Source organism: Echinops telfairi, unplaced genomic scaffold (genome assembly GCF_000313985.2).
Source record: "Echinops telfairi isolate 266 unplaced genomic scaffold, ASM31398v2 ScPeMD7_3533;HRSCAF=4204_0, whole genome shotgun sequence".
Taxonomy (NCBI): domain Eukaryota; kingdom Metazoa; phylum Chordata; class Mammalia; order Afrosoricida; family Tenrecidae; genus Echinops; species Echinops telfairi.
The window spans coordinates 61878500-61891177 of record NW_022107431.1 but is presented as its reverse complement, the minus strand read 5'-3'; the positions used below and the strand labels follow the sequence as shown (position 1 = coordinate 61891177).

The window sequence follows — 12678 nt, the reverse complement described above, 5'->3', positions numbered from 1 at the left end:
CATCAGCCTGTTTCGTTTATCCCCCATGGCACTTTTCACCACTCCAAGTTCTCGACTTAGTTTTCTGTGTCTCCTTGGTATCATCAAGACTCCAAAATTAAAGAGAAAGGAGAAAAATTTAAAAACACTTCTATTCAGTGACTAAGAATATTCTAACTACTAATATTATAATTTGATGCTGAATGATTATACGAAACTATTGTTTTGCTTGTATTCATATACCGTAAGAAATATTACATTAAAACAATGTAAAGCTAGATTTATCACATGATTAAAATTGATAATACACATTACTAAGGATTCTGTATGTCACAGTATGAAAGGCGGAGTATGGGGCGGGGGTGACACTGGGATCACACCAACCCAAGTGATGCCACCGGCAATACCCAATATTTAATTAAAACCACTGTATTGAGCTTAGCGTGAGTCAGGAAACGTAGAGAGGAACAAACCAACCAAAGTCAAGCTCATTGCTGACTCACAGCAACCCTATAGGAGAGGGTAGAACTGCCCGTGAGCTTCTGAGACTGTAACTTTTTACAGGAACAGAAAGCTCCATCTACTTTCCAGCTGCTGGTTTTGAGATGCTGGCCTCCCTGTTAGCAGCTTTATACATAAGCCCCACCCTTCTCCTGAACACGGCTGGTAGTTTCATACTACAGACCTGAGGGGGAGCAGCCCAACACATAACGACTGTCTCACCAGGGACCAAAGAGAGAGAGAGACAAAAGACAGCATAAACAAGCTCACAGATCTCCCAGATCCGACAGCTATCAGAGAACTTAACACAATTGCAATTAATATTTGAAATGGAAAATTTTAACTTGGATGTATAAATTAGTATCCAATGGATATTTTAAAACTAAAAAAAATGAGGAGTTGATACTAAGGGCTCAAGTAGAAAGCAAATATTTTGGGAATGATGATGGCAATAAATGTACAAATATGTTTGACACAATGGATGTATGTATGGGTTGTGATAAGAGTTTTACGGGCCCTAAATAAAATGGTCTAAAAAATATAAACTTACTAAAATTAAGAATTAATTACATGTGTTTAATAGGAGATTAGATCCACTAGAAGAAAGCATTAGTATTCTGAAAACTGGGCAGCCAGAAAATATATAGACTGATGAAGACTGGAAGAAGAGGGAGAATAATGAAAAGAATAAAGAATTATAAAATATATAAGGAACAAGGGTGAAAGAGTGTGTATATGAGTGTGTAACAGAAGTCCTCCCAAGAACAGAAGAGAGAAAGAATGGGCATTAGCAATATTTGAGAAAATATTGGCTGGGAAATTTCCAAGGCTGGTGATGATCATTAATCCAGATAATCCAGAAGTTTTCGATTCCCATGAAGTATTTATAGAAACAGAATCACGCCTAGCTTCACTGTAGTGAACATGTAAACATCAGGGCAAAAGTTCTGGAAGATGTCAGTGTGTTGCGTGTGTATGTAAAAATGTTGACTCCAAGAATCAAATGGGCGACTGCACACTGTCCCATCAAAATGACGAAACAGTTGGGCTTTCCGGGTGGAAAGCATCAGACAGCCGTGCCATCTTCCCCACACTCAGTCTATGTAGGCAGTCCTCTTCAGACTTCCCAGCACAGAATTATTGTAGCTTGAAAATTTTAATAGACCGTTCCCATCGTTTTCAGAATTCTTCCTTTCCCATAGAGCTTTTGTAGAAATCTTCCCGATTGTCCCTGTGTCTGTGTTAGAGAAAGGACTCCCTATGTTGTTCCTTGATTTCTAGAAGCATTTCCCAGGGCAGTCACGCTGCTGCTAACTGAAATAGAATTTGTGCCGCCACACTGTTTTTATCTTCATGTTTTTAAAATTTAATTGATCAACATTGTATATTCGAACACATACAATAGTATGTATACCCTAGTCTAAGGAATATCATAAAGCCCCACCCTGCATTTTTTCTCTTCTGGACCTCTTCTTCTTTAGTCAAGGAGTATATACAAGATCAAGTGGAATATACATATGTATATATGCATAGCTATACAGTCAGACTGAGAGTGACAAATAGGACTGCTGTTCTGAACATGTTTAGAGGGGAGATTAATGACACTTAAAGGAAATGACATTTTTAAAAATTCACAATGCATTTTATCATTAGACACAACATAAGATTTTATACGATTTAGTTTAATTATTACCCTTTATAATATTATTGAATGTGCATTGTTCCTTCATTGATTCATTGATTCAGTAGCTAAATAGTTACTGATTGCTTTCCAGAGGCAAGGTACCATGCTGGGCCCATGCCCTTGTGAGGTGCCCTTGAGTCTATCACTACTCCCAGCAAAGCTTGGGCACCAGAACACAGCACCACCCCGGCCTGCACCAGCCTCACTATTGCGATGCTGGAACCCAGTGCAGCCCGGTGTCCATCCATCTCTTTAAACATGGCTTTCTTGTTCCCTGACCCTCTCCCAAGCATGATATTCTTTTCCAAAGGCTGGTCTTTTCTGACAATGGGTTGAAAGTACTGAAGTCTTGCCATGCAGGACTCTGGTTGGCGTTCTTCCAAGGCCTTTAATTCTGTCCGTCTGGCAGTCCATGGTCCTTGAATATTCTTCATTAACACCATGAATTTAAAATACCAATTATTTCGGAAGCTCCTTATTCATTGTCAATGTCACATGCATATGATGCAATTGAAAATATCATGGCTTGAGCATCTTAAACCTCAAGTGACATATTTTCTCTTTAACATGCTAAAGACGCCTTTGGTTGCTGATCTGCCAAATGCAATATGTCACTGGATTTCCCGACTGCGGCTTCTAGGAGTGTTGACAGTGGCTCCAAGTAAAATGAAATCCTTGACAACCTCACTCTTTTTTCTTTGCATTGTGAATGAGAACAAGTATCCACCTTGATGAAATTTGAATTTAGTAAGAAAATAGTAAAATGTACTATTCAAAATCCCAAACGATAAGGTAACTAAATACTGAGGGGTAGAGTTGTTTAGAGACCTTTGCTTTCAAGAGTTCACCACCCACTCAGCTGCCAGGCAATAGCCAACTAATCACCAGGACATTGGCTGACGTCCCCATTCACAGGGCATTCTCCAGTTCTTTCTCCTGGACACCCAGGAGACCGGGCTAGACAGAAATAGAGCCAACAAAGGCTTTGCAAATTGTGCATGGTGTTTTAAATATGTTTATTACATCCTTTTTACTTTTCTCTCCTCAACGAAATAAGTATTGAAAGTAGGGATAATATTTATACTCTTTCTATCTGTGAACTGATTATGAATTACATCTATCTCACTTATAATTTTTCATTTTTAAAAAATTTCTCCTTTTCCTCTAATTAGTGCTTCAATTTCAAAAGATTTATTTTTCATTATAGTGGAGCTAACCATACTATGTATCTGTAGAGCAAGTAAATCCTTTACCAGAAATGAGTAAGAAGGCAATGTAAGGAAATGTGGTATGAAAGAATGTAAAACCCTTACTTCATGTTTGAAGATGTATCGTCCTTAATAGGTTTAAATTAAACAATAATGACAATGACTAACTAACTTGAAGATCTTAAGCATTATCATTACAAAAATGTTAAGGTAAAAATAGTATGTGATATTCACAAATACTCTTAAAAAACACCAATATTAAAGCTTATTTTGACAGCTGCCACTGAGTCCGTCTATTAAGATTCCATGTGTGTGAGTTGCACTGTGTGTGGGCCTTTGGGCTTCCAGTCACTGTCTGAACTGGGTCTCTCTCCAGAGGGACTCCTGGGGCACTTGAACATCCAACCTTGCAGTTAGCTTTCCAGCAGATTTCACACTAGGAAGGTACTTTAGTATTTAAATAAAATGCTAATTTCACCTCCATCTAGATCATAATTTCCATTTGAAACTGTTAATCAGTATCACTACACAGATCCCAATATGACGAATGGATAAGAGCTTTAGGTCAAAACACGTGGAATGTGTTTCTGTAGCTATAAGACAATCTTTTTTGGATAAATTTTCTTTTAGCTTTTGTGGGGCATCCTAGAAATAAAGTGGATGGTTTATTGAAGTGAGGGTGAATTGTAAACACGAGCATAAGTAATTTCTTAGCATATGTGGTTTATTCAGGAATACATATGATTTAATAAATGCTTACAAGGTCTATTAAATAGCTACTTAAGAGTTTTACTCCATCAACCAATAAGTTTTCTCCCTAAATAAATCAAAGCATGAGCCTAAGAAAATGGTCATATATAAAAAAAGAATGAAGTGAATATCATCACATGTTTTGTGGCAGAAATCTGGTTAGAATGGATTGTTTTGAACCATTTATTAACCTTCAAATCTCTGCTTTCAGGCTGCTGGGGGTGTTTTTAAATGTGTTTACCCCCCTCCCCCATCTTACTAGGTTTTTGCATACACCTAACTGGGAAAAGCTTAAGTTATCATCAAGGTTATTATGATACATGGTCCTTATGTTGACCAGATGGAGTTTGGTTGTTACACTGCTATTACCATTATTTCAAATTTTTTCGCCATGCTATTATAATTTTCTTTGTGTTAATCTACAGTTTGGAGCACAGCATGATTAAGTCATTTGCTCTGAATACACTGTCAGTGAATAGGTGAGTTGGGAAAAATTAAAAATCCCTCATTAATTAAAGTCTAAAAACAACCTACTTATAAAATAAACAGCTACTTTCTTGTAAATAAATTGCCATATCCTGTTAATGGTTGTATTGGATGTGAAAATATTAAAGAAATAGTCAATAGTAACCAGTAATGATTTCATAAAAGGAAGACAATCACTACTTTAAAGAATTATTTGTGTAAGTGCTTCTCAGAGAAGCTACAGTACTGAAACTGCTGAAATTCATAAATCACAACATAAAAAGGCAAACCCATAAACGATCAAACATCTGGTGGATCAATGATAAACAAGAGCTTGGTGATATTCACCTATTTATTATAACTACTGCCCTAAGCTCCTAATTGAACAATGGCTCATATTGCTCTGCATAGCTGATTAATCCTTCATATTATAATTAGATAAGAAAAAAAAAACAGAACTAAGGCCATTTTAGAGGAATAATAGCGTACACTAGGAAATGGGAGTCTGGTCCCTGTCTTATGCTGAAATAAATGTTGACAATACTCTCTTGTAGAAGTACGTAAGATATAAAATGGTGTTTTTGAAATCTGAACAATATATGGGTACTTGAGAATATATGCACAAAATTCTCATGCTAGGGCTTAAGATCCCAGGTTAGGCAATACTGTTATAGTCGGTAATGGTTAAAAGTCTTGGGTCTAGATTAAAATTCAAGTTAAAATCACATCTTTGTCCCTTGTAACCTATGTGTGTGAGGCCAAACAAGAGAACTTCTCAGAGCCCTTGTGTTCTTCGATTGTGAAATAAGGATAATAATACTATCTGCCTCATTTGAGTAATATGAGATGTATGGGCAGTCCCTGGCTACAAACATGTATAATCCATAGTTAAGGACAAACCTCAATTAAACTGATTGTAGTAAAAATTGAAAGTAAATAGTTTGTAATAACACATGTATGAAAATTTTGTTATACCTCATAAACAAAAGGGCACTATTTTGATACATGCATTAAAACATTGGCATTATTATTATTGGGTTATGTTAAAGATATAGTGCATCTTGGCGTTTTTTTAATTTTTTTTCATGTAAAGAAGGTACACTCTAAACTATATACGAAAGCAATATTTGACAAGTTAATGTTATGTATGAATGGTATCTTAATTGTTTGGAGTTACATAAAATTTTGACTTTAAGATACATTTAAGAATGGAACTCATATGTAATCTGGGAACTGCCTAAAAATGAAATAATAAAGGTGTCCTTATTCTCTGTGCTTCTGATGTATTGAAATATGCCTTCTTGTAGCTTTGCTCTTTATCTGAATTAGCGCTACAAATATAGCCCACACTTTGTTACTCTGCTGGCCAGAGCCTACAGAAAGATAGAACTTCCTTTCCTATCAAGGAATTTTATCACAAAATCAATTACAAATATTATATCACTTAATATCCATGTCATTATTCTCACTAGAACCAGACCTTGCCTTGTGTATGCCTTGTCATAAAGTTATAACTTAAAAAAATAAATGGCACCTGGGATATAGTCCATTTGGAAGCTTTGGTTTTGGTAAATAAATTTAAACATATATGTTTCAGTGATTATATAAAGTCTCAAAATAAAAAAGCTATGCATTTTGCTGTGTGGAGTTGCGGTCCTTTCTACTGTTGGTGCCTCAGAAGGACAAAGTAGAACTGACCCAAAGGATTTCCCAGGCTTCATCTTTACAAGAGCTGATCGCCTGGTCTTTTCCACTTCTGACCTTTTCTTTAGTAGCTGGGTCCCTCACCCTTGTGCCACCAGGCCTCCTTGTCAAAATCATTAAATAAATTAAAACTGTGGATCAAGTGGAATAAGAATTTTTTTCCATTTAGAGATTATCTATGTTCTCATTCTGTTAAACAACCGTAGGCTGATATGCAGGATGCAGGAGAGTGCGGAGGTAGTTAAGGTTTAAGTATGAACGTACATGAAGTATAGGACTGTTCCAGGGCATGTCCACCTTGCCACTTCTATTTGACTCCTCCTACACCGTGGAGTTCATTAGATCTGGCCTGTGAACACAACCTTAGCACTATGGTAAAGTTTGGATTATGAAAGCTATCTTAATAGTTTCCTCCCTTCTTAAAGTTATTAAACAAAATGGGAAGGAGGGAACAGCAGAAAAAATTAACACAACTCAAGATTCCCATTGCCATGAAGTCAGTGGTAACCCTGTAGACCAGGAGTAGAACTGCCTGCCCCTAGGTTTCCCAAGCTATGAACTGACTGCCGCAACTTTCTCCCATGGAGAACTTAGTGGGTTTGAATCACAGACCTTTTTAATACCAGCTAAATGCTTCTCATGGGCTTACCTTAAAAGCTTAAATCCCACCTGAGTGGAAGAAGCCACCTTGAGAAGGTGCTTTCCCAGAAGACAGGGAAACCAGCAACAGCTTTGAGCATCTTGGGAGTTTCATGGCTAAGGTGTAGATTTATCTCCAGAAAGGTTAAACTGGATGTATTACAAAATCCATCTCCATTTTCAAAGCACATTTGTATTGGTATGGAGTTGGAGGTCTGCAGTTATTTTTGCTCAGCACATTTTATTGTCCTCAAGATCCCGTTGGCTCCGTAGAGAACGCGGCTGGCTGTTGTCCTTTGGAGTAACTTTTCTTAGTTTCCTATCAAGATTTCCTCTCTATCTTTATTTTTAGTGGTTTCACAATAGTTAGCTGTCCAAATCTACATAGTGGAAATGGATGTGTGGGGAAGCAAAGGAAACCTAGAAACCAACGGGTTCGTTGATAAATGGGCTTTCGGGTGAACTCTCTGACCGGCTGAATTAATGATGATAGATAAATTAGATAGAGATGATTTAGTCAAACCTTTTGATTACACCATCAAGTTATAAATTAGAAGGGAAAGGGGGGTACATTTGATAACAAGATGAATTTGTGCTTATGCTCAGAGTAATATAAATGATTTGTGCAAACTGTTTTAGTAATTGACTTTCTAGCTACATGTGTGGTCCAAAGAAATAAGTGGAGAGTCAACCAGAAACATCAAATGCCACTATTTATTGACTCCCTAGTCCAAAAAATCGTCCTAAGCACAGAGCAGCAGATCCACTCTTGAGGAGGAAGGCTGGATTTCAGTGATTAAATCGAAGGCAGAGAATGCAGCTGCCCGTTAAGGACTAGGCATCAACATCAGGGAGATGAAATCCCTTTTGAGTTTAGGATCTCCAGGGAACTCATGATCTAAAACATCATTTATCATGTAGTAGCTTGCCTTGCCATTCCCAGATAGGGCACGGAGACTTCCTGGAAATGTCAGAAACTCGGGACTGACAACCAGCTATTATCTACCAGAAATAATCTCTTGCTAGTTAGCTCTTTAGCTGCAGTACAGAGCCCCTGCTCTCACCGAGTTGTTCAGGTTCCGAACCAGATCTGTGGAACAGGATCTGCTCGGAAACCCATTGCCTGCTGTCCTGGCAGCCAGCACAAATGTGTGCATGTGCCTCTAGCCAAGGTAGGTCCAGACCCTGGGGGAAGAAAGTGGTACTATGACTGGGGGCCATGTAACCATTAGGAAAATGCCAGGCGCCTCTCTCTCCCCTGAAGAATGGCCCTAACCCCCACTGGGTGATGTTTCCCTACAAAAGGGCCACCTGCAGAAACCATACTCTTGATCATGTGTATTATCAATAGTTAGCTGTCATTACCACCACCACCACCACCTGGGTTTATCCTAAAACCTCTCCATCTCCATCTCCACCCTGGACTAGAGAGGAGAGGCTGCAGATCTGTCCTACCTGCTTCGAGAGAGGGAAAGAGTTGCAGATTGAAAGAGGCCAGCGAGGTCCAATGTCTCCAGTCCCAGTCTACAATCGATTTAACTAAATCTTATTTGGGAATTATAGCAAAATAAAGGAGCATTTTTGCAAATCTCTCTATTTCTAAGCTTAAATAATTTGGAGTTCTAGGGATACTTGATTATTAACTTTACCCAGACCTGGACATTGTGAACCAAAAGAATACATTAGATGTCAAAGGCAACCAAGCCTATACAACACATCTCTACAATCTTCTAAATCAATTTTATACAATTGTGAGGCTTGTTACCTCATGTAGTAGCCCAAGTTTAATATCTGAACCAACCTTCAGAGCTTGCTCAACTCTCACTAGTGGGAGGCAATTTAATCAAGAGCCTTGTTATTCAAAAATCTTTAAATACACACACCATCAGCAGAGTGGCAGCACTGTAAGCTTTTAAAGGTTAAAAATAGTTTATATCTTTATGCAAAATTGTGTTGTTTCATGTTTTCATCATCAACTCTAATTAATCAAAACAGAGTTCAGTACTGAGCTCTTCATGTATATTCATGTTATTTATGCTTTAGAAATGAATATCAAACACTTTTATTTTTTTAATGACAATATACTAAATGCATAGCCCCCCCCCTTTTATTTTTACTGTATCAAGGAAAGAACAGAAGATTATAAGGTGGAATATCCTTTCACCTAAGAACTACTAATTAAACAACTAGGATAACCAAGCTAGAATTTCAAAAGTGAAAAACGATCAATAAGTAGCACCGTACCTGCTGCAAGTCCAGTGTAATTGTCACATAATGGTATTCAACTCCATTCTTAATGCTGGGACTTTGCCACCAAGTGTTCTTCCCATCAATTGCATTTGTAATTGGGTGTCTTTCTGTGGAATCAACAGTAGCATGCGGAAAGAGGAGAATACATCATATTAATACTTTTTATTAGCTGTTTTCTAAAAAGTAAAATAAGTTAACATAACCATCAAGTGCCTATCAAAATTAAAATAATATAAAAAAAGACAGCCTTTCTTTCTTCATCAGGATCTACTGAATGAAAACTTTCCCATAGCACTGTGCAGGGAAGAGTTAAATGGTTAGCTGTTGGGCTCTAACACAAGAGGCTACAAAGCATTCTGGCCATCCGCCCAAATTGGCAACTTTGAAGGTAACTGAAGAAATTAAGTGTGAAAAAAATAATACTGAAACATAATTGATATGTCAATCATTCAAAGAGGCAAAAACTACTGTATGAGGCAGCTCTGTGATGCCATCAACTTTGCTAATGGAAACATTAAAACCCTGCATCGTGGTGAAAGGTACGTGAAGATTTGCCCTTCGGACACATTCATTATTACTGAAATTTTGGCGATCAAATATGTCGCAGGTTTTAATACAAACGCCTGTCAAATCCATTCCAGAAGTCCTTTTGCAACCAGTCTGTAACTTGCTACCATTATATCACTATTTAAATGAAAGGCACCCCAAACTTTCATCCAGTACGTTTCTATTCCCCACAGAGCGGAGGCGTCTGGACGCTGATGAGAAGCGAGGAGAAGATTGGCATAGGAACGGCTCAATGAGCGTAGATCTGACCTCACCTTTACTCCAGGTGAGAACAGGGCCTAAGGGTAGTGAGGACTAAAACGCAGAGGAGAGAGATCAAACGACGCAGGAGATGTAGACAATGCCACACTCCTTTCTTCGGGTTCCTTTCTGTCTCAACTACTCTCAAACCGCACAGATCCCTCCTCTACTCCGACTTAGTTCCCTGCAGCTCACAACAATAAACAACTCTGCTGCCAAAATGCTCGTCTCATCATGGCTCTCGATTATTGGTTCTTTGAAAGAGTTGCTTCTAGGTTGACAAGCACTACAACCTCTGCTTCTTTGCCCCTTCTGTAAACAGGCCCATTGAGTGCACTGAGCGTGGCAGAAGTAAGAAGATGGCGGAGGTTCCCATGTCTCTTCCCGCAGTCAGAATAGGTATGTTCCAAACAGCACAATTGGAATTCAGCATATTTGTCTATAGAAATACTTTTTAAAAAAACAACAGAGAGGCAACTTCTGTTTATTTTGCAGTGAATACACTTTGAAGTGCCAATCTTGGACACATTCCTAATACTGATTTTGAATGGCTCTGAATGATCTTTTAGATTAGAACACAATCATTTCGTAAATTAAAAGTAGACCTCAAATAGTGAACGTCACACCATGGGCAACTAATTTGCTTTTATTAGGTAATAGCTTAAGCCTTCATTCTGAAGAAAAAGCATAAAATTGAGAATACAAAGGGATGTGTTATGAAGAGCTATATGACGCTTTGCTGCGCCACTTCAGTCCTTGGCAGTTGCGGCCACTTAATCTCTGTCACCATTGAGCTAGACATAACAAACTCTACTCGCAGTAAAGGCTTCCAGACTGGTAATCTCAGAGATTGCTCGTTATTTATTTTTTTAAATGAGAGAGCAATACTTGGCATAGGAATCTAGTTTTTTTTATATTTTCCAAAGGAAAACATTCAAATTCAAAGTTGTCACCTTGGGTCTACCTATCATGAAAGATCTCAGTCGCTCACGGCCACTTGGTCGATGCTGACTCACAGCACCCTCATGACCAGTATTTTAAAAGATAAAACATATTTAAAAACCAATAAAAATATTCAAAGCAGAGTATCAAACTGAAGGAAATCCTTAGCAGTGTACCCATGTAATTGTCATAAAAATTTGATGAATTCTAATCTTATCATTTGCAATCGAGCAGCACACATATGGGATTCTTTATTGTCAAGGTTAGGAAAAGAACATTGGGACTTTTAATATGACTGTTCTGATTATGATGCATATGCATAACCTAATGATACATTGTCCCAAAATGCATATAGTTCTGACCCTTAAAGACAAACTCTCACTCTATAACAATGTTGGGGGGAAAGAGAATTAAGCAAAATTAAGTCCTTGGTGAGGTAGGAGCCCGATAGTAAAGTAAAATGACCTTATAAATTAAATGTGGATAGAAACTGACTTTTCACTAAATGTGCCATTTAAATATTAATTAAATGTCATATTTTGAGCATTTTTCTGTATATTAAATTAAAAATTAGAGTTGGCTGTAATTCACTGACAACATAAACGTGTATGTCTCTGAGTGACATGTGATAATATAATTATATAGGACAGGACAAAAATCTTCCAATTATATTGATGAATCACTTAACTAAACAACTGGATAGGCTTGGTTTTGTACCAAATGTGATCACATTAGCAGTCTACTGAGATGATGCATCCTGCCTCATTAATTTAAAATAAAAATTTCTGAGTATATTTCATAATTCACACTAATCTGTTGAAGCTAGGGAAGGTGTCAGGTCCTTAAAACAACATCAAACACCAGACACATAACTAAATATCAGAAAAACACACTTGAGGGTGTCAGTGGGTGCTGAAATTGGAACATTACGAATTGGTACCATTAAAAAAATATTACTGGCGTTGTTCCCGAAGAACAAGTAGCAAAGCAAGCATTCCCCAACCATCCTCCTGAATCTTCTTTATAGACCATGTAACACATGATTTTAAAAAGACAAACAAGCAGAAAACAAATACTCACAAAATCACATTTCCAAATCAAATTCCTGGCTCTTAGGTAATTGTGAAGGAAGCTGTCTAATTGGAAATTTTTATATCTGCTGCCTCAGGTTAAATTGATATGAGAATTAGTCATGAAAAGGAGGACTGGGAGATGAATCAACAATTAACCATAATCCCATTATGAAAGGTTAATCATAATTAATTTGCAAATACTGATGAATTGTTGTCATAGTTCCTTCCCTTTTTCAAAAGGAGTTAGAAACTTAAACATCCTCAACACGGACTGCTGTACAAACCAACCCAAGAACTAACTGCATCTAAAAATTAACAAGGGAATCCAAGATGAAGTAGACCTTTCAAACTGCTCAGTTTTTATTGGGAAGCACAATCTATTAGCAGTCAGGAAGTTCAAGGTTAACTCTCTTTGTATGGTAATTAAGTACAGGCATCCAGATTTATCTAGGACTTTATCAGATTTGTGCAATTTTAATGTCTGTTGATCTTTCACTAAAATATTTTCATGTGGTTTATTGACAGACTTTTATTCTTGTGGGGTATCATTCTGTCTAAATTTCTATTTCCAAACATGATTTTAAAATGTAATGGAGATGGCTGACCAAAAAAATCACATACAAGTCCCTGCTGTGACAAATATACAACAACGAAAACAAAACTACATCAAAACTGG

At 37.4% G+C, this 12678-nt stretch overlaps 1 protein-coding gene across 6 annotated transcripts in view; it reads right to left on the bottom strand.

The window, feature by feature from the left end:
• Window positions 1–12678, bottom strand: part of LAMA2 (laminin subunit alpha 2) — a 671264-nt gene that overhangs the window by 489855 nt on the left and 168731 nt on the right. For all 6 annotated transcript variants that reach the window (XM_045294657.1, XM_045294659.1, XM_045294658.1 and 3 more), the window contains exon 3: window positions 9175–9287. In XM_045294657.1, coding sequence (XP_045150592.1) covers window positions 9175–9287 — 113 coding nt within the window. The remainder of the gene's footprint in view (window positions 1–9174; window positions 9288–12678) is intronic.